This window comes from Danio rerio, chromosome 7, assembly GCF_052040795.2.
Source record: "Danio rerio strain M-AB ecotype USA chromosome 7, GRCz13ab, whole genome shotgun sequence".
Lineage (NCBI taxonomy): Eukaryota > Metazoa > Chordata > Actinopteri > Cypriniformes > Danionidae > Danio > Danio rerio.
Genome location: NC_141027.1, coordinates 1,551,098 through 1,574,974, shown reverse-complemented (window position 1 = coordinate 1,574,974; position 23,877 = coordinate 1,551,098). Strand labels below are relative to the sequence as shown.

Genomic DNA, 23,877 nt, shown 5'->3' with positions numbered 1-23,877 from the left:
TGAATGGCACGGTACGGTATTCATTGAATAATTTACAGGAATAACACAACTAATGATCTCAAAAAAGTGCCAAAAGTGTTTATTTAGCTTAGCACTGAACATATCATTGACATACAAATCAGCCATCTATCTGTAAGTTTCCAAACAGGAACTTCAATTTTTCAATTTTAATGACAAAAAACTATTAAACCATATAAAAAAAAATAAAGTTTCAATTTAGTATTGTTGAAAACTCATCACATTCAACATTTAATCACTCACTCACTTAGATAGAGATGGGTTTTTAAGGAAAATATTCATATAACTATAATCTGGTAAAAGCTGGTATCTCTGGGTATTTACAATGTCCCCTTCAACAGAAAAAAAAACCCTCTTATTTGGGACTGAGGTTTCTGGGACAGAGAGATATGATTTAGCCAAGGTTGACAGCAGTGGGTAACCTTGTGCATTGTCTTTCCCCCACTTGAGAGGACAAGCCATGAGTGAGATCGAGGTCTCTGCGGTACAAGTCAATGTCTGCATCAATCTGAACAGTGTGCTGTGTTTCTGCAGTCCCCATGACTTATTAGTCGTATTACCCGACTTATATTTCTCCACAGTCTGTCAGTGCCTGCATACTGTTTTTGTCTTTGTCTGTCACCTTTTCTCCTTTTTCGTATCTTTTTAGAAAGAAACCGAAATGCTTCCACACATCCACGCCTGGGCTGATGGGAATTGTAGTTCCCGCTACCTCCCGTTCGCTTCATTCGCCTAAGCAAACTTTTCTCAGAAATATAGTTTTATAGTAATATAGTCATACGGTAATATTGAAAAAAATTACTATGACGGTATTTACAATATTGTTACATCCCTAATATATATATATATATATATATATATATATATATATATATATATATATATATATATATATATATATAACCATATACTTATACACACACTGGCATCAGTTGAGCATGTTCTATTTGTTTATAGCAACAAAATCAGGTCTTCTAACTAAAATATACTCCATTTTCCCAGGAATATATCCTTCTATAACTCTTTTAAATACAGAAGGGATTTTTTTTCCATTGTATGAATCTCAATAGTTGCATCTATCCAAATATTTAAGCTTGTTAAGTCCATAATTTGACTTACTCATACAGTTGAAGTCAGAATTATTAGCCCCCCTGAATTATTAGTCCACTCCCCTGTTTAATTTTCCCCAGTTTCTGTTTAACAGAGAGCAGATTTCTCCAACACATTTCTAATCATAATAGTGTTAATAACTCATCTCTAATCACTGATTTATTTTCTCTCTGTCATGATGACAGTAAATAATATTAGACTAGATATTCTTCAAGACACTTCTATACAGCTTAAAGTCACATTTAAAGGCTTCACTAGGGTAATTAGGGTAACTAGGCAGGTTAGGGTATTTAGGCAAGTCATTGTATAACTATGGTTTGTTCTGTAGACTATCGAAAACAAAATTATAGCTTAAAAGCGCTAATAATATTGAGCTTAAAATGGTGTTTAAAAAAATTAAGAACTGCTTTTATTCTAGCAGAAATAAAACAAATAAGACTTTCTCCAGAAGAACAAATATTATCAGACATACTGTGAACATTTCCTGAATCTGATCAACATCATTTGGGAAATATTAAAAAAAAGAAAAAAAAAAAAGAGGGTGAATAATTCTGACTACAGCTGTATATCGACTCAACAGGCTTCAATGTGGTCAAAGAGGCTTGTGATCATGACGAAGTGAGAGAATATCAATGTGTGCATGTTTAATTTTGCAGTTTGAGATGTTAAATATCTTCTAATTAAATGAAAACAGTTCAGACTTGGCTTGACCTCTTTACACATATTTTTAACACGATGATCAAAACTTAGATCATTTCCAAATCTTATATTGACGACAACAGTATCAATCCTGAAAACTGCAAGCATTGCTTTCAGGCTAAACACTTTGCTGGAGTCACACATTGTTCAATATCTTATCAATCAAACCTAATTTAATAAAATTATTAACAACCATTTTTAATGCTCGGAGTTAAACATCTGACCGAATCAGGATCGCTCTGCTCTCCTCAATGCATTCACTTAAAAGTCATTTGATTTTATTTATTTAATGAAGTGATAACAGTGTTAACTCTTAGAATAGACGGTAGAAATGCACATGAAGAGCGAAAGTTTATATGAAAGTATAAATCTTGTCTGCAAACCTGTAACGGAGCGGCTGAAGCGTGGAGTTTCTCAGCAGTCAATGAAGTTTGTGCTCTCGATATCATGTTTTTATTTGCCTGAAACTGGCTACGCAACTCGTTTAAGCATTGCGTTATGCAAAAGCATTTGTCTAATACTGTACACAAGACACTAAGACTGATTACTGATTTACATCAGGAAGAAAGCTGACTGTAGAAACAAGCCAAATGAACATGACTGTCAGCATTTTCTCAACATCCACGTTTAAATAAAGCAGACTGCAGATTTGAGACTGAAGGACTTTGAGTTTACTTCACCTTGTTCCCTTTGCCTTGACTTTGAGTTTTATATAAAGGACATATTGGGCGCTATCATACACCCAGTGCAAGGCGCTATGCAATTGTTGTTTGCTAGTTTCAGCTCGACACAAGTTGACGTTTTGCGCCAAGCTGTTTATATATCAAATGCATTTGCACTCATATGTGCACACATAGGCGTTCTGCTCTAAAAAAATGAGGCGTGTTGAGGTGCGTGGCTATTTTGAGGGACTAAAATAGTCTGTTCAATAGACCAGCTTAGAGCAGGTCTAAGGCTCTATCTTGACGGTCCATGCGCAGAGCGCAAAACCCAGGGCACAAACGCTTTCAGGGCGTGTCAGAACGCATTTTTGTAAATTTTAGGACGGGAAAATCCGCTTTGCGCAACCCAAGCTCATATTGGAAACGTAGCCCGCGGATTTCTGGAGACCGCGATTTACGTGGCCGGAGGTACGTAAAGGCCGCGTTTGGTTTTTTTCGAGCGAACGCTGCGGGGCGGTGTGGCGACGCTCCGCCCCTCCTCTTTGCACTCGCCGGCCGACGGCTCGCCTCCCAGTGGAGGGCTTTCCCTTTTCGGCGGAACGGAAGCCCCGGAGGAGGAGGACGAGCCGGAGCCGGCCACGGTGGACGACGACCGGGATCGAGTCCGGGGAACGGCGGGTTCTGGAAATCAGGTAAGACGAAAAACGGAATCCGGAAAATAAGGGCGAGAACGCGGCGGGATCCGAAAACACGGTCGAAATCGAAGACGGGGGCTTTTGCTTTTTTTTTTTTTTTTCGATCCGGCGGCTATTCACGCGAGAACGGCGCGGGCGAGAATGGTGCGGGCGCGAACGCCGCGTGCTCCCGAGAGGCGCCCACCCGAGACACGAAAAAGCGCACACAGTGGCCTCTCGCGGATCTGCGAAAACAAAAAAATACGTACTTCCCGGGACGTAAATCGCGGTCCGCAGAAACGTCCGCGGGGCTACGTTTCCACAATGAGCCCGGGTTGACTTTGCGCCGTGGCGCATGGTCTAAAAGGGTGGAGTTTATTTTCTTAATGAGTTATAGGTGTGTTTTGAGAATAAACCAATCAGAGTCTCATCTCCCATTCCCTTTAAGAGCCAACTGCGTCACGCCAAGAGTGCATTCGCTATTTACAGGACATAAAATAAGTCTAAGTGAAAAACTGAGCATTTCACAAGCAAACAGTGAACAGTTTATTAACAGAAAACTATTAAACACAGCATCTACTGCGTGAGAATGAGAGATATTGATCACTTTCACTTTCGCTCTTGGATAGGGAAACCTTTACACACAGACATCAATTAGCCTATAAATAATCAATTGTGTTTGTTAAGTGCAAATATTCGTTTAAAAACTATTTCTAAATTCAGTTCTAATTTCCAGCAAATTAATAAATGAACAATAATAATGAAGTGTGCTCAAAAACCTGAGTTATATCCTAAAACACATGCTGTGCCCCATATGGTCTAAAACCTGACAGATGGGCAAATCTAAGCTTGTTTTTAATAAAACAAATATAAATATGGATATAATAAATAATACTGCTAATAATAATAACATTATACAGAAGCAAATTGTTATGAATGAACTGAAAAAGCCTCCCGAGATGAAGAAGACATGAAAGCAGTGATTTTTCATATTTATGTTGGCTAGAAAATAATATGTTTTGTAATATTTTAATCCTTTATATTTATATCCTATATCTATTCTTATTATATCCTATATATATCCTTAATATTTAAATGTTTTCATATGTAAAGATATTTGCGTATTGCTCTCTTGTGTGTATTAAGCAGTGTGTAAGCGAGGTGCAACTCTGCGCTGGAGTTTAGACCGGGTTTGTTTTGGTCTAATGAAAAATCTATTATAGTTTCTCAAAATAGCGACGCGCCAGCGGTCCACCTCAGAACGCCTTCCTTATTAGAGCAGAACGCCTATGAGCGCACATATGAGCGCTAATGCATTTGCTATATAAACAGCGTAGCGCAACTCCTCAAAACCACTCTTACGCCAAGCTGAAACTACCAAAAGACTACTGCGCCACGCCTTACGCCACACTGCACCGGGTGTATGATAGGGCCCTAAAGTCTAGCACAGAGCGCATTAGTTGTGCGCCTCGCTTACACACTGCTTAATACACACAAGATGTACAGCAATACACAAATATCTTTACACAGTATTATTTATTATATCCATATTTATATTTGTTTTATTAAAAACAAGCTTAGATTTGCCCACCTGTCAGGTTTTAGACCATATGGGGCACAGCATGTGTTTTAGGATATAACTCAGTTGTTTGAGCACACTTCGTCATTATTGTTCATTTATTCGTTTGCTGGAAATTAGAGCTGAATTTAGAAATAGTTTTGAAACAAATATTTGCGCTTAACAAACTAAATTAATTATGAATGGGCTAATGGATGTCTGTGTGTACAACACGTTTCCTTATCCACGAGAGTGAAATTGAAAGTAGATAATGAGGAGGCTCATCTCTCTTTCTTGTGCTGCAGATGCTCTGTTTAACTGTTTTCTTACTAGTGAAGCGTTTAGTTTTCCACTTACAAAGTCACCATGTAAATGTAACAGGATTATTTCGGGTATATTGATTTCACTATATTTTCCTCTTGTTTACTTACTGTTCATATAAAATTGTTTTGTGTTCACAATATAAATGTAAAACGAGTCTGTAAAGTGACAGTGGTTTCACCTCTTCTCCCCCCTTGGGTTAACGTCAAGGTGGTATAGTCCAAGCAGCTATAACTGTTGCACTATTGCTTGAGCAGTCTTTTCCACCTTTACCTTGAACTAAGGAGGTATGCTCCACCTGTTCCATATTGAATTTGGCTCTGGCCATAATTAACACACACACAAATACATATTTCAGTTTAATTTTAATCATTTGTTATATTTACTGATGTAAAAACAGTTTGTTATATTGTAGAATGTAATTTTTTGTTGACAGTGTACATTTAATGTAATGAGCTGAAGCTGCCGATCTCATAATAACATTCTCTGTGCAGGTATGCAGCTATGATTTTTATTTTGACAATGTAATATGTGGACTGTCACTGTTCACATGCTGATTTTTGTAATTGTGAGAGCTAGTTTTCTCTTTCCCTTTTCTGTCTTCGCATCCCTCCGCGGCGCCTCTCGCTCGTTTCCTCCATCTTTTATTCGCCTCTTTTTCTTTTCCACCTCTTCCTTGAACTAAGGAGTGTACATTTAATGTAATGATCTGAAGCTGCCGATCTCATAACATTCTCTGTGCAGACTTAAAATGGTGTCCTCTCGTCATTAACTACACAACGCAGAGCAAAAGAGAGTATGGTTACATAAATAGCAAATTCAGAATGGCGCGACGCAGCTGGCTCTTAAAGGGAATGTGAGATGAGACTCTGATTGGTTTATTCTCAAAACACACCTATAACTCATTAAGAGAATAAGCTCAACCCTGTTAGACCCATAGATATATACACTAGATATCGCATAGGGACCCTGAGCATGCGTCAATAGCGCCGCCATATTGGTACAGTGCTCCCAGGACAAACATCATTCAACCGCACTAGTCAAGACAGTGTTATTACGTGAAGATGCGGGACTTTAGCGCTGTCTACGAGTGTAGTAACGAGCAAACAAAGAAAACAAAGCACAAAGGCAGAACATTTGATAGGTAATATTAAGTTTTTTCTGTTTTTGTATGTTCTGAACTGTTGTGCTAATCAGGTAACGTTATTGATGATAACAGTCTCTTACTGCATTCACCATACGGCAAAGCAGCTCCAACTCGCACTAAACACTCGGCTTATGCTAGTTTTATTGAATAAAATCAGCAAACAATGCAAAAGAAATATGACAACGAGATGCTGCGCTGCCAGAAACTTGTATTATTGTCGGCTAACGTTAGTGAAAGAGTCGTTCATAACGGAGATTCATTCACAAACAAATCGCTGTGTGAAGCTGTGTTTCAGGAGATGATTATATTAAATTTAACAGGGAGGGTGAATAGTACATTTCTGTACACACAAACACAAGCTTTTTGTCAGGAATGCCTGTGCGGTCACTGATCCATCAATGTAGAAAAGTGATGTAAAATTAAAATTTTCGTAATTAGAAAAAAAATTACATACTAACATCCAGGAAAACTCCCGATCACAGATATATGTGTATATGTGTATATCTCTGGCTTTGCATGGCCACAGTCCTCCACTGTACCTTGGTCCCGCATTCATTTCAAAGGAGTGCTACCCTGTAGCAAGATGGCGGCGCTATTGACGCATTCCGTCCAATAGACAACAACAGGCCAGGCGACATCTAGTGTACATATCTATGTATTAGACCATGTGCCACAGCGCAGAGCAGATTTTTCCGTCCTTAAAAAAGCAAAAATTGATTCGAACACGCCCTGAATGCGTCTGCGATTTGCACTTTGCGTCTGGATCATCAAAATAGAGCCCATTGTGTGTGTATATGTGTGTGTTTTTCCTTTTTCTATATATATTTTTTGTCAGTGTGGATATATCGTTACTCAGAAGCTTTTATTTTGGTATCAATATTTGAACTGTATTTTAATAATTTCTGCATAACTTAATATTTTGGCGCTGTGTACGTGATTTTCGTTGACGCTTTATATACAAGATGTAACAATCAATCTGCGGCGTAACATGATCATGTGCCTCTCAGCTAACTAAAATGGTGTTTAAAAAATTTAAAACTGCTTTAATTATAGCAGAAATAAAACAAATAAGACTTTCTCCAGAAGAAAAAAATATTATCAGACATACTGTGAACATTTCCTGAATCTGTTAAACTTTATGTGGGAAATATTTAAAAAAGAACAAAAAATTCAAAGGGGGGGCTTCAACTGTATGTATATATATATATATATATGTATATATATATATATATATATAATATATATATATATATATATATATATATATATATATATATATATATATATATATATATATATATATATTAGGGATGTAACGGTATCAGAATTTCACGGTATGATAATACCTCGGTATGAATGTCACGGTACGGTATTTATTGAATAATTTACAGGAAAAACAAAACTAATGAAAAGACTCGAAAAAAGTGCCAAAAGTGTTTATTTAGCTTAGCACTGAACATATCATTGACATACAAATTAGCCATCTATCTGTAAGTTTCCAAACAGGAACTTCAATTTTTTAATTTTAATAACAAAAAACTATAAAACCATAAAAAAAATAAAGTGTTAATTTAGTATTGTTGAAAACTCATCACATTCAACATTTAATCACTCACTTATGTAACGGTATGTAACGGTATATATGACGGTATTTACAATATTGTGACATCCCTAATATATATATATATATATATATATATATATATATATATATATATATATATATATATATATATATATATATATATATATATATATATATATATGAGCAATTCCATGAAAATGTCAACCTTATCATGAAAAAATAAACTTTTGACCAAAATAACAAAACCTATTTCAATTTGCTTATTAAGGTCTATATTTTATTGTTATGATGTGCTCTTGTTGAATTTTTAAGGAAATTGTTTTGTTTATACATGAAATATGAGGATTGTTGCAATGCTAATTTTCATTATCATCCAACCACTTTTCGTGCTTTCAAAAAAGGGGTTAAAGACTCACCTTTTCCATGCTTTATGTTAACAGTAATCATTCTGCAGAAGGATTGGAGTCTGTAGTATAAATAATTATCCTTACTTTTTCATAACATTATTGCCCTTTTGATTTATGAGCTACATATTTAAGACATCACGCAGCTTCGGTCACGTGTCACGTCCGTAACGATTTAATGAAAAAGTTTATATTGTGGAATAAATATTATAACAAATAAAATGAAACTTTGTATACAAAGCCAAAATATGTCCATACTAATTATGATCGCCAACTCATCTCAGGTCTTTGCTCTAAACAACCACAATTTTGCGTTACGGACGTGACCATTTTTGAACTCCTTATTAATATAAGCCAATGACTAGCGCATATTTGTTCATTATGATGCTGCATTACAATTACTGACTTACATTACATAACATCCATATGTTATATCAAGAACTGAACATTTCATTTAACTATAAACCACTTTAGTAACATTTCAGAAATAAATATTTAATAAGAAAACAACATTTCACATATTGCCATAATTGGCCATAATGACTTAACCTATTTCCTCGTCTTACTTGCGTTCATGTTGCGCACGCGCTGCCTATAGTGAAAAATAATGACAATGAACCATAAGGCTTTGAAGCTATACATTTTGTAAAGTATAGGCTAAGCATATAACAATTTTGCTATTTACATGTGATACTGCATTAATTTGCATACATGTTTTATAAGCTGTAAAATGAAAGCATCAGTTTGGTGCGAAGTTTATTTGTCTTTGTTTGATTTGTAGATTAGGCTATTTAAAATGTATATAAGAACTATTAATAACTGTTATTTTCCAAATGGAAAAAAGGGTGGTTTGTTGATTGTAGTCTGCACTAAATCATGAATATGCCTAGTTGAGTTTATGACGCGGCTCCAGGCAGCACAGACGACCAGGATCAGCGCTGGTTCGTCAACTCCTGTGTCAAACTGTGGCCAGAATATCCTTCTTTCATTTTGCTTTTTTGGCAAAAAACATCTGTAAGCACGTGTTTTTGCACGTGTTACTGTCATGCGAGTTAACAAATATGTGTTGCTCATAAAAGCCGATCACAACGAACGCGCTTCTTCATTCCAGAGACGTGAGGCGCTCCGCAATGCATTTTATGTTGACAAGAAGAAAAGGAGCACGGTGCTCTTTTGAATGTCACTATAGACAACAACTGAATCAGCTGGTCTATTGTGCGCGAGTGTTGCTGTCAATGTTTTCATAATTTAATTTTTTAAGTAACATTATGAAATTCAAGATTTGTAAAGTCATACAACTTTGGATGACTTAAAACAGCGACCACAAGTCTCTCCGTCATTAAAAAGTTCGCCGTAGTCATCTTGACACTGCTGTCACCTCCAAGGAAACCCCGCCTCTGCTTTCGTTTGATTGAAGAATGAAAGACGCCACTGAGGTAACATGCTTTTCTTCTGGAGCGCACAAAGCGCGCAATGACAAAACGCGAGGCGCGCAAGGCGCATAATCAATAACCTCCATGCATTTGGTCTTTTCCCACTGCTCAAAATGCGCACGCCGCGGGTCAGGCCACAGCGGAGTTTTCATTTCATGCAGAGCATAAATATGTTTTTTATTTCATTAATTAAATAACTATTTATGAAGATAAATTATCAAAGCGACACAATTCATTTTCCAAGCCCTTTATCCAAAATCTAAGCACTTTCAAAGCTTGAAAATTGGCTATAGCCTACATTAAAATTGAAACATTTTCAAAGATTTCCAGCACCCGGCAAATGTGCTTGAGTGCTTATTAAAATTATTTTAATAAGAATAAGAATAAAATAAGAATAAAATCTTGATATTGATAAGCTTTAACTACATTATATGAGTATTAAATTTGTTAGAAAATCGATAGGACCTGGAGCTGTAAATATTTAATTCAATATTTTACACAATCGGTTATGAACTATAGCCTAAAAATATAAACATACAGTCATCCATCGTACATGCCTACAACCAATGACTATTTTTCTATGCTTGTTTAACATAGCCTACACAAAACCTTTCTTAAGTTTTAAAGTTTTCTCTCTCACCCTGGTGCGTATGAACTTTTTGCAACCTGTCCTGAAGTGACTGCCGACGAGAAAAAGAAAGCTAGCGCGAGTGGAGAAATTAAATTATTTATTCCATCAACTAACACATTAACTAGAATAAACTAAAATAAACTTTGTCAAATATAATACTGCCATATCTGTGACAAAACTATATTTTAAATATTCTCCACGTAGACACGGTCTTGCGCAACAGTCGGGCAATGATTTAATTCAAGTTTGTCTGGAAACACTAACTTTAGGAGCCTGCTAAACATAGGCCCATTATAGCTGATTATGTTTATTATCAATTCTATATTATTCAGAGTATAAAAGCACTATGTTAGCATGCAACATTGTTACCGAATTGAGTTTTGAACATTCGAACGTGCGTTAACCTTTAACAACACACATGCCATAATACGAATTAAATATAACAAGGTGATATCTATTTAAGTTTGATTAATTGTGCAACCTTACCATTCAGATGTCTCAGAGGTTAAAGTTTATTGGTTTACACACCCAACAGATATCCACAAATAGGTCTTTGGTCAAGTTTTGAAAGCATTTATCTGATTTTCATAATGTGTCAACTGTCAATTTCAGAGCAGTCACGTCCGTAACGAAGACAAGTCACGTCCGTAACGATAGTTTTTCCTCATTAATGCAAAAATGAAAAACTAAAAAAAATTAATTATATATGTCCCATGCAGAGCCAACCCTTATCCTTTTGACTGTTATATATTTTTTTGGCTTCTGCATTTTCATTCACAGAATTTTCACAAAGTATGTCAACTCACAAAACTCATGTCTTTTTTTTGTCACGTCCGTAACGCATTCATTTTGCCGTCATTTTAAATATAAAACACCTGCATAGACTGATATTTTTTTGATGCCTGAACTCCATGGTTAAGGGGTAAGAAAAATATAAACATATATTTCAATATACTGTTAACATATACCTTCTCTGAGAATATACGTTTCATTTTTTTACTGCAAATGTCACGTCCATAACGCTGGAATCAGCCATATATATATTTACTCCATGTCAACAGTTAGTTTATTTGTCAGCTGATGACATGTGCTGAAGCGTGTGGTGAACCAGTAACCGCTCCGCATTTGTAGCTTTGCTTTGGACTGGAGTTGAAGTTGGCCATGGAATGTAAATGTTTCCTGTCTTATTGTGCTATTAATCTGCACAACGACAACTCATTCAGAGTGCTTAAACTCCGCCCACACACTTACTCTCCTCCACTTGTCAGAGCCACGCCCACATTGCATCCTCCAATCAACAGCAAGCCCCGCCTTACACCTTTTATTGTTTTGTTTATGTGGGGTTAGTTCACTTTAAACACACACACACACACACACACACACAGCCTGTCTGAAATATTAAGGTCATTTAAAGTGACAGATGCCTCATGCTTTAATGAAAAAACAAGGCACACTCAGCACATGCTATAGATTGTTTGTTATTTTAGTGTTGGGCAGATGTTGTGTTCACTTCTCACATTAGTCTTATTTTGCATAAACACTTAAGGCTCGTTTCCTTCACCTTTGCATAGGAGAGGAGCTTTATTTGTCACCATCATATAAACCAGACCAAAACACACACACACACACACACACACACACACATATATATATATATATATACACAACCTGACAAAAGTCGTGTCGTCTATCCAAGTTTTAGGAACACTAAATAATATCTGGACTTCTTGTTGATGATTTGGTGTCAGAAGTGTCTCTATGAAAGGTGAAGGCCTCTGGATTTTGCTTTATTTGAGCTCATGATCATGTCTTGATGTTGACTGATTTGATGAGGACAGTGCGTTCTGACTCTGCTCAGACTAAAGTGTCATCACTGAACAGAAATAATGTCCAGTATAGAATATAAAGTCCTGCTGCAGTGGAGACAGAATGAAGATTGTGTCTGACTCCATCATGAGCTTGGAGGACTGCATCCACACATCTCTGACATGACTCACATCACTGATTAATAAAGTCATCTGGAATGAAGAAGAAAGCTTCAGCAGGATCCCAGAGTTCATCAAGAGTCTGTGTGTTCATCTGCAATGCCTCCTCCTTCATCAACTCAATAATGTTCATGTCTGGTGACTGGGCTGGCCAATCCTTGAGCACTCTTTGCTTTCAGGAGCTTTGATGTGGAGGCTGAAGTATGAGAAGGAGCACTATCCTGCTGGAGAATTGTCCCTCTCCTGTGGTTTGTAATGTAATGGGCAGCACAGATGTCTTGATACCTCAGGCTGATGATGTTGCAGATCTCTCGCACGTCCCCATACTGAATGAACCCCAAACCATGATTTCTCCTTCACCAAACTTGACTGATTTCTGTGAGAATCTTGGTCCATGCTGGTTCCAGTAGGTCTTCTGCAGTATTGGTGATGATTGATGCAGATCATCAGATGATTCAGCAGAGAAATCCACCATCTGACACTTTTACACATCATCAACTAGAAGACCAGTTATTATCTGCTGCTCTGACAACTGGGATTCATGTCAAGACTTTTGTCAGGTAGTGTGTGTATATATTTATATAATTTGAACAATTTTAAAGTTATTTTTATTCAAATAGCATGTTCTTGGGTCAGAAATGACACCGGTTTCTCCCAAAAGACAATAAGACAATGTACAAGAGGCATTATTTTGGGGGGGAAAAATCTTAGAATCCTTGTAAACTTCACAAACAACTGCAAAGAAAAGAAAAGCAAAACATGCTTTAAGATTTGCTCAGTGGTTTTTGGAAAAGGAATTGTATCCTTTAATCTCAGTCTATAAATGAAGGTAAAATCTGATCATAATTAAAAAAAAAAGATTACTGTCCTGTAAAAAAACAATGACGTTGGAAACAACCCAAACTCTTCTAGAGCAAATAAATGTGAGAGATACTGAACACTTATCTGAACATGTGTTTCTGGGAAAACTGAGTGTGTAGTTTTAGTATAAAAGGCAGCGTCAGTCTGTGAAGAGACTCAGCAAACAGGTTTTAAAAGGCTCATTTTGCTGATTTATTTATTTTTATGCAGGACTGAAGTGTTGAGCTGGACTGATTCTTGTTTTTGTTTTTTATTCTGTGGTTAACAACAGTTAAAGAGTTGGTTTGTCCAGCAGGAGGCGCTCACATTTACCATGCGTTCACTGTATTTACAGATAAAGTGTCTGAGATGCAGATAAAGCGACTAGTACAGTGATGTGAAAACCTTTACATCTGTAGATTAAAATACATCATGATAAAATACAGCCTACTCATTTATTATTACTGTTTTTGCTGTAAATATTATTGGTATTATCATAATTATTACTATTAATATTAGCCTTTTTATTTACGACAGTTATAGGGTCAGTATTATCAGCCCCTTTAAGAAATAGGTTTTCACAATTGGCTACAGAACAAATCAGTGACTGTTTACATGATATCAGTAATCAAATTATTTGCTTTCATCTAACTAAGACAATAATAAGATTAAGGCGTTTACAAGGTCTGGATATGGAGAAAAAAGACTAAAGCCATTCACTGTTAAGCCTGAGGGTTGTAAAACCTGAGTTTGCAGATAACAACATTTGGCACACTTTTTAACTACTAGATATTAATAATAACAATTCCTTACATTTATCTAGCACTCTTCTGGGCACTCAAAGCGCTTTACACAATGGGGGGAATCTGCTCATCCACCACCAGTGTGCAGCATCCACCTGGATGACTCAACAGCAGCCATTTTTGCGTTAGATTTCATTCATTCATTCATTGATTTTTTTTCCGGCTAAGTCTCTTTATTAATCTGGGGTCGTCACAGTGGAATGAACCGCCAACTTATCCAGCACATGTTTTATGCAGCGGATGCCCTTCCAGCTGCAACCCACCACTGGGAAACACCCACACACACCCATTTACACACATACACTTTGGACAATTTAGCCTACCCAATTCACAAACAACATATCTTTAGACGCCAACGCAAACCCACGCCAACACAGGGAGAACATACAAAGACAGTAACGCCAACTGACCCAGCCAAGACTCGAACTAGTGACCTTCTTGCTGTGAAGCAAACGTGCTACTCACTGCACCACTGTGCGGCCCCAAATGAAGAAATCCCTTAAGCTTACAGCACCTGGTATTCCCAGGCGGTCTCCCATCCAAGTAGTAACCAGCCCCAACCCTGCTTAACTTGCCCAGGGTGGTATGGTTATAAGCTGGTTTATTAGTTTTGATTAGAGCTCATTTCAAATGTATTAAATCTGTTTATATAACACTTGCAGTAACGCTGCCTATACTATTTGGTGGGTGCATCTAAATTGTGGTTGATGCAGCTACATTTTTTAAGTTAGGAGCAATGTCAAGCAAAAAGGGTTCATTTTGAGCATTGCTGTTACGACGGGGAGTAACACATACAACTGGAGGTAAGATCCAAATGCAGGTTTATTCAAAGTCAGGCAAGCGATGGTCAACACCGGTGCAAACAGGTATATGGAGACAGTCCAGAATCACAGTCGAATACAGGCTAGAGATCAGAAAGGCAGGCAAAGACAAAGAGGCTAACGGTCAGTACACAAGATAACAAGACTGGGAAACCGCGTTGTAATGCTACTTAACAGTGAACAAGACTCGGCAATGTGAATGAGTGTGTGTGCTGCTTAAATACTGTGTGTAATCAGTCTTGAAGCAGGATCAGCTGTGGGAGTCTAATCAGTGAAGACTTGGAGCAGGTGTGTGTGTGTGTGGCATGACTGAATTTGTAGTCCATTTACTGGCAGAGTTGTAGTTCCATGAGTGAGTGTTTACCAGCGACATCTGGTGGTTTGTTCGCTGGTGAACATGACAATTGCACTGTGTTTTCATGTCTCCATTGGAATCAAGAACAGACTAAAATTCATAGAAGTGTAGTGTACTTTAAACTATCTTTACAGACAGAAGGGATGCAAGTTTTGCCATAAAATCTCATTTTAGAAATTTTGAACCCCATAGCAAAGACAAAAACTAGATATTAGAAATTAGTTGTTAAAGTGCACCTGGTTTCCCCCTTTTTTAAGATGTAATATTAATATTCTGGTTGTTCCCGTTTAGGTTCAGTTCAACACACAGTTCAGATGTTTTTATTATCATGTGTTAAAAGTGTCATGTTGGGGGGGTGTACACAGCTCGCTGTTTTAGGGGTGTGTTGCTTCCCGCCCAAAGTAACAAGGGGGCGGAGCTCTGTGTATGGCATCAGACAGGCAGATAAAGAGCATTCATTTTTATGATCAATTTTGTCTTAAATGAGCATAAAAAGTTAGGAAAGCAGTTGAATGCTTTCATTATAATGTTAGATGTGTGCATTTTTAAAGTGAAACCTGTCATTTAATGTAATGAAACGAATCTAAATAAATCATTCATTGTCTGCTCTTTAATCAGAACGTGTGAGTCATACAGTGAAGAAACGGCTAATGAGATTTGATAACTTGATTCTATTTCTTTATGATAGCTAATTTTAATAAGCTGAGCTGTTTGACAATTTATTGGCTGCTAATGTACACTATTTATTATTTACTTTTGTAAATAATAATGATAAAACATATTACTGACCATTTAACTGTTTATTTACAATGAATCATTTTACTGCTCCAAATGAACATATTAAGTCATTTGGGGATTTTTTTTGGGGGGGGAGGGGGTCTCTGTCACCAACTTGGTCCCAGTCATTCCCCTCGCTGGCCAGCAGAGGCCGCCATCTCCGGACTTCTAAGCATTACATCATCCACTTACACTGATCGTGCACACCTGTTTCCCAATCCAGTTAATGACCCACGTACCCTTTATAAGCAGCACTCAAACCTTCAGTCAGTGCGAAGTCTTGTTCAGCCCCGGCCAGCATTACTGAGCGGTTTATCCTGCCTGATCTCCTGTGTATTACTCCAGCCCGTCTCTGACTCTGCTTTGCCTTCTGCCTGCCCACGACTCAAGCCTAATACACGGACTCTGATACTCTCTGCCTGCCCACGACTCAAGCCTGATACACGGACTCTGAATCACGCCGCCTGCCTCTGACCCATGCCTGGTAAATCACTCTGTGTCTGTCAGCCGCCAGCCTTGAGACCTTTACTACTACTACTACTGTTGTTGTGTGTTCGCACCTTTGTGCGTATTGAATGTTTGAGTGAGAGTGTGATTAATAAATACTGCATAATGGATCCCTCCGTGTCAGTCTCCTCGTTACAGTCTCTTATGATGGTGGGCATATCCCTTATTTTTACATCCCAATGCTTTTGCCTTATCATCATACCTGTCAACCCTCCCGTTTTTCCAGAGATTCTCCCGTATTTTACAGTTCTATCCTGCTATCATCCCGTAAGGGTATTTTCCTGTTTTTCTCCTGTATTTTCAGTCTTTCTCTGAAGGGTGGCAAATAAGTCGAGTCTCCCTATACGCAACCCATACGCCGAACCACCAGGGGCTGCCTATTGCTCTTAAATGTGAGTCTGTTCTGTGCTTTCGCTTTGTTTTGGCATGAAAACACTTTGAAATAAATATAAAAACGGCACAATTCTCATTTTCATTACAGATGCCGTCTCCCCTTCATATGCAATCCTCAACAGTCATATAGCAGTGCGTGACTGTCAGCTGAGGTGCTCCATAGTGTTAAATAGACGCTGTTTCCCAAACTGATTCTGTACAAGTGTTTTGAAGCAGAGCAAGTCTGGGCTTTGGGTGCATGTTTAAACACACATACACATAATTATTAATAATACCATTAAGAGATGTCGATCCTGGTGGTGTTTTTTTTTTTTCAAACACAACTAATTTCATCCTAAATGAGCATAAACAGTTCATTATAATGTTAGATGTGTGCATTTTTTGAGTGACTCCTGTTATTTAATGTGATCAAACGAAATAAATCAATCATTCGTTGCTCTTTAATCAGAATCTGTATGTTATACAGTGAAGAAACGGCTGATGAGATCTGATTCTATTTCATTATAATAGCTATTCATTTTAATAAGCTGAACTGTTTGCTAATTTATTGGCTGCTTATGTATACTATTTATTTTTACTTTCGTAAATAATAATAAAACATAACACTGACCGTTTAACTGTTTATCTACAATGAAACAGCTCCAAATGAGCATAATTAGTAATTTGGGGATTTTTTAAAAGGGGGTCGGGGGAATCCCTTATTATGATGGGTATATCCCTTATTTTCACATGCCAATGTTGACAGGTATCATGCTTAAGACTTTGTGGTTAGATCTGTAAAATAGAGCACAAAAGCAGAAACCACAAGACTCTGTTATTTCTTCAAGCAGGACTAGTTATTGGTAACTCGTTAGTCATTAAGAGTCTGATTAGTGTAGTTTAACAGCAGCACATCACCATAAATAAACTCACAACAGTCCTCACACAATCAAAGCTACTCAGAGAACCAAGCAGGGCTGGCTTGACGGATCCTGAAGTGGAGACGTTTTGCTCTGAAACGTTTCAAAACACCCAGGTCATGTGACTAAAGCAATTTAAAGGATACTACACAAACATTCAGAGAGCTGGCGAATCACCCCCTTCAAATGGTTTCACCCGATTGAATGGGCGTTATATGTGGTTATCAGATGATAGATATGGGCCAGTAGGGGCCTTCTGCGCCGGCTCAGAAGGCTGTTATCATCCATCCACATGGTTTATAACTGTTTATAGAAAATTCCAACACTCTGAAAACTCTAATTAATAATCTGATAGGTGTTTTGAGCTGAAACATTACAGACATATTCTGGAGAAACAAAAGACTGATCTTAATTCTGGAAAAGTGTTCAGATAGGGGCTCTTTAAACAATATTAACAATATTTGATATATTATTATATATCGTTATTATATATTGTTATTGTCTGCTGAAATGTTTCCACTTTGTCTAGTTTTCGTGTGTATGTTGAGCATACTGTCCTGCTGTTGAGCTCATCATGTAAATCCCTCCTCGAATACCCGAAATTCTCAGTAAACACTCTTGATGCGCATCATTAGCAGAGCAAATTTTTTACACCCCGAAGTTGCTGCTGTTTCAGCCTGAAGACGCTGCTGATTTAAATATGCAAATGAGCGTGGGTGTGTTTTCACCCCTCTGCCTGGGCATATTCCTGCTCATCTTCAGAAACGTGAGTTATTATGAGCGTCTGTACACGAGCCAAGATGGAGAAAGCCCTCATTTACTGCTGCCTGATTGCAGGTCAGTACACTCAGCAAATGATCGTTGCTGCTTGTTTAAATGAATTATTTACAATGAAATTAATCAATCCAATTCCTCAGGTTTTTTTTTGGGGGGGGGGGTGCTTAATTGTTTTATGTCCAACCTGCTTAAATTTGTAAAACCTGTCCAGGTAACTTAATCGGTTTGTGTTGGGGCAGCATGAGTGGATAGTGCAGAGCTCTAGTATCTGTATCACTCCTGTAAGTGTATTTATAGATATCAAACTTTTTAGTGTGCTGCATTTTTAAATTATATTTTAAACTTTTATTTATTTATTTTATTTAATTACGTTTTTTTTTTATTATTATTTTAAGTGCTGGGCAAAGATTATTTGCAATTAAAAGCATCCAAAATAAAAGTTGGTCTTGACATAATATATGTGTGTGTGCGTGTGTGTGTGTGTGTGTGTGTGCGTGTGTGTAAGTGTGTGTGTGTGTGTGCGTGTGTGTGTGTGTGTGTGTGTCTGTGTGTGTGTGTGTGTGTGTGTGTGTGTGTGTGTGTGTGTGTTTGTGTTTGTGTGTGTGTGCGTCTGTGTGTGTGTGTGTGTGTGTATGTGTGTGTGTGTTTGTGTTTGTTTGTGTGTGTGTGTATGTGTGTGTGTGTGTGTATATTTATTATCTATATATGTAATACACACATATAGTGCAGGAAAAAGTATTGAACACATATAAATAACATCTCTAAAGAAGCTGTTGGACTACAATTAAACCAGGTTTTGGTAAAAGCCCAAACATAAAACTATAACAAAACAAAAAATAAATAAGTAATATAGTTAATATATGTATATGCATAACTAATAATTGTCATGTTTAATAAGAATGAAATGACAGAAGGAGAAACACTGAACTCAGTGTGTTTAATACTTTATATAAAAGTCTTTTAAGGACGCCTCTCATATGGAGAATGAAGCCTCCTGCATTGCTCAGGTGTGAGTTTCTCACTGACTTCAACAGAGTGTCCATATCTTGATGCTTCTGTGGGTCTCGTCTATTAAATCTGAGCTTTTTTCTGTATTCTCTATTGGATTCGGGTCAGGTGATTGGCTGGGCCATTCTGCAGCTTGATTTTCTTTCTCTGAAAGCATCTAAGAGTCTCCTTGGCTGTGTTTTGGATCATTGATTAGCTGAAATGGGTTCATCTTCATCCTCTGCTAATGTAGATGTCGGACTAAGGCAGCTGATATTCATTTACAATGAGGAAGGGCAGAGGGATGCTAAAGAACTACTGAGAGATTTCAGCTGCTGTCTGGGCTTTCACTGCTGAAATACACCTCCTTTTCTTCATGTGTTCAATACTTTTTCCTTGTGTCATTTCACTTTATTGCACAGAACTTCATTTGTAAACTATTAGATTTGTTTTATTGTGCAAATATGGATTTCTTTCGTTGCTATCAACATCTGGTGAAAATTTCAAGTCGACAGCACCTTTAGAAATATGTTTTCTGAGAAAAATGCTGACGTGTTCAATACTTATTTCCCTCGCTTTATATAAAAACTGAAGTAGAAAACATGTTGTCACATAGACATTTCAATATGTACAGTTGAAGTCAGAATTATTCGCCCCCATTTGAATTGTTTTTCTTTTTTAAATATTTCCCAAATGATGTTGAACAGATTCAGGAAATGTTCACAGTATGTCTGATAATATTTTTTCTTCTGGAGAAATACTTATTTGTTTTATTTCGGCTAGAATAAAAGAAGTTATTGATTCTTTAAAACCCATTTTAAGGTCAAATTTATTAGCTCTTTTAATGATTTTTTTCGATTGTCTACAGAACAAACCAGAACAAGCCTACAGAACAAACCAAATAATTTAGCCCCGCTAATAATTCTGACTTCAACTGTATATAATTTGTATCATACACATATATATTATATATCTAAGTATACATTAACATTTCTCATATATATGGATTATGTGTTTATATATACACACAATAAAACTACACACATATAGTATAAATATAAAGTAAAACAAAAAGCATTTATTTCGGATGTGATTAATCCAGTTATTTTTGTGTATTATCTTTTGTTAGATGTAATTTTGTTTAAACCTTTTTTAAATATATATTTTTGGGTTATCCACGTTCTTTAGCTGGAGTGCGTTTCCCAAACAACGACATAACTCATGACTGAACTGGTATGATGCATCATTTGGGAATGAACGATGTAGTGAAGAGTGTTTCCCAAAACCCCTAGTTTCTCTGTCACAGATCTATCGCTTGAGCCACGTTAGTTATAGAGTAAAACGCCCATCATGATGCTCTAAACGGGTGGAGGAACTACTTCTTTAGAGAAAATGGCCATCATATTTTGTATAAAATTATATTGATTTACATAAAGACGCGTTAAAAAAAAACAATCCAATGTTAGATTTGGTAAAAACACGCACTATAGGGCAAATGTTTCCTTTTCAAATATTATTGAGAACATTACATATTTCATGCTAAAACCACCTAGCTAACACATATTCTGATCTCATATATAAACCATATTGCTGTTAATGGTTGTAATTTACAGTTGGCTATTTATTAAGAAAAGTAATAATAATACTTATCATTATTCTATTAATCTTAAGAAAGATTTCCCAGAGATGGGTTGCGGCTGGAAAGGCATCCGCTGCGTAAAAAACTTGCTGGATAAGTTGGCGGTTCATTCCGCTGTGGCGTCCCCGGATTAATAAAGGGACTAAGCCGACAAAAAATGAATGAATGAATGAATAATATTAAGTAAGAATTAAGTAGAACTTGCAACCTTTGGCTAACGATGGTTTTAGGAAACACCCCTGGCTGATTTTCTAACACTCTACCCTCTTAATAAATGTGTACGATCATCTCAGCATGGCCTTCTGAAATTCATCTGTGATCCAGGGGGGTTTCTCCCATTTTTAAAAGCATTTTAGTCCAGGATTGCTTTTAATTACTTTGTTAAAATAGTTGGGTTAAAAATACCCCAACATATAACCCAACTAGCACCTTCCTAACTATGGGTTATTTTAACCCAATGCATTGGGTTATATTGATTAAATGTTATTACTTCCATTCTCTTATTACTGTTTCTACTATTACTAGTACCACTATTAATTTTGTAATTATGATTGTGTAAATAAATAACATACAGTATAGAAAAAGATTGAAAATGCTTTATTTCTATTACATTTGAAGTTCCAGACACTTTTGTTAAAATAAATCAAGAATCACAAACAATGAAGAAACAGAACAAAGTCTAGACCAGGGGTCAGCAAACTTGTTCCTGGAGGGCCGGTGTCCTGCAGATTTTAGCTCCAACCCTAATCAAACACACCTGAACAAGCTAATCAAGCTCTTACTAGGTATACTTGAAACACCCAGGCAGGTGTGTTGAGGCAAGTTGGAGCTAAACCCTGCAGAGACACGGGCTCTCCAGGACCGAGATGGGTGACCCCTGCTCTACACTCTTAATCATTATGTACGATCTTCTCAGCAAGGTCTTCTAAAACTCATCTGTGAGCCAGGATTGTTTTCACCCATTTTTAAAAACATTTTAGTCTAGGATTGCTTTCAGTTAGTCTCTGTTTTGGCATCTCTTTTACCAAACTTTGATGACTTCTGCTGCTGAGAAACACAGTGAAAAGGGTCATTACAGTTAATTTTAAAGGAGTAATAAACCGTGAGTCTCATATAATTAGACTGGTGTGACGTAAGCAGCAAATAAAGCTGGTAATGTGTGTATCTCTGCATTTCTCCAGCAGCAGGTCTCGTGTCAGTGGTGGACTCTGCTGAGTATGTTCTGGTGGATACGTATAAAAGCTGGACTGAAGCTGCAGATTACTGTGGACAGAAGTACATTGATCTGGCCAGCGCTCAGACTGCTGGAGACTGGAGCCGCTTCACTGAGTTATCAGCTGCTTACTCTCAGCCTGAGGCTTGGGTTGGCCTCTATGATGATGTGGACAGCTGGAGATGGTCCTATCAGGAGGAAGCTCTCACATTCACAGCGTGGGAATCTAACCAGCCCAATAATTATGGAGCAAATGAAGACTGTGTCATGATGCGTCCAAATGGATACTGGAGAGATAAGAAGTGCAATCTCATATGTCCGTTTGTTTGTGAAAGCAGTAAGTGTTGATTACTCCTACTGACTAACTGTGGATTGAGCTGATGTAGAAACCTAATATTCCTAGTTAATACTTCAGTCAAATTTTCAGTCATTGGTTCAGTTTCCTTCAGCTTAGTCCATTTCAATTCAACATCTAGCCAGTGTCCAAGGACGTTATTTTGACATCTGACGCCCTCAAATTATGTTGATATTTGGTTGATTTAAGGTTGTGTTGGAAAGTGACCAAAATTCAGACGTCATAATGGTAACGTCCACACAATGTCAAGGTGTAACATGATTAGACATTGATATTTGGTTGATTTTAGGTTGATTTTAGGTTGGACATTGATGTCGGCCTGACGTCAGTGGTGGTTCTAGACCAGAGTAACTTTAACATACATCACAAACTACTTCAACAGTCACTCAAAGTTTTTTTTTTCATGCATCACTCTGCAGTCTTCATAAACAAGATCATTAAATAACTTCAATTCAAAATAATCTTCCTTGTTCATTTAGTTGACAATACACTTTGTGCTTTAGGGTAACACATTTCTAACATTAAAGTACATCAAGGCACATTTCTGCAATTGTAAACTTTAACAGATGCAGTTGAAGTCTTTTTTTTAAGTGATCTTTAACAAACCAAAGAAATTTTCAGAATTTCCTATAAAACCAAAAATAATTATTCTGAAATCATAATAAGGCTAATTTCTTAAAGTTTATTGATTGAATAAAAGCAGTTTTTAATTTAAAAAAACAGTTTCAAAGTCAGTATTATCAGCCTCCTTAAGAAATATTTACTGTATATTTGTCATTGTCTACACAATTACCCAGTTATGCAATAACTTGACTAATTATTCCAACTTTCCTAGTTAACACAGTCTTTAAATTGCACTTTAATCTGAATCAAATACTATAGAATACCCATAGGGACTTTAATCTGAATACAACTATCCTGCAAAATAACTAGTAAAATATTATGCACTGACTGTCACTATGGGAAAGACAAAAAAATAATCATAGAAATGGGTTAAACTGTTATGTTTAAAAACGTGTTGTAAATAAATCAAAAGTGTTTGAAGACTCATGCTTTATGTCACGACTGAAAACACGAATGAAGACAAAACTAAACAAGTTGAATATTACCTCATTCATCAAGGCACATTTCTGCACCTGTAAACTTTAACAGATGTTGTTGAAGTAATCTTTTTGCCCTTCCGTTAATTTAAAATAACGTTTCCGACGTGATCTTTAACAAAACAAGTAGATTTTCACAGTGTTTCCTGTAAAACTAAAATAATTCTTCTTGAGTCATAATAAA

At 36.8% G+C, this 23,877-nt stretch overlaps 2 protein-coding genes across 4 annotated transcripts in view; both read left to right on the top strand.

Annotated features, from left to right (window-relative positions):
• drap1 (DR1-associated protein 1 (negative cofactor 2 alpha)) overlaps positions 1–23,877 on the top strand; it is a 660,385-nt gene that overhangs the window by 143,659 nt on the left and 492,849 nt on the right. The window lies entirely within an intron of this gene.
• Positions 1–23,877, top strand: part of LOC141375234 (C-type lectin domain family 10 member A) — a 142,731-nt gene that overhangs the window by 112,910 nt on the left and 5,944 nt on the right. Inside the window, exons 1-2 of one of the 3 annotated variants that reach the window (XM_087260487.1) lie at positions 18,284–18,459; positions 22,210–22,575. In XM_087260487.1, coding sequence (XP_087116613.1) covers positions 18,399–18,459; positions 22,210–22,575 — 427 coding nt within the window. In that variant the 5' untranslated portion in view covers positions 18,284–18,398. Of the gene's footprint in view, positions 1–18,283; positions 18,460–22,206; positions 22,576–23,877 lie in introns of those variants that run through there. The other 2 variants (XM_087260488.1, XM_087260489.1) reach the window with 2 other exon arrangements.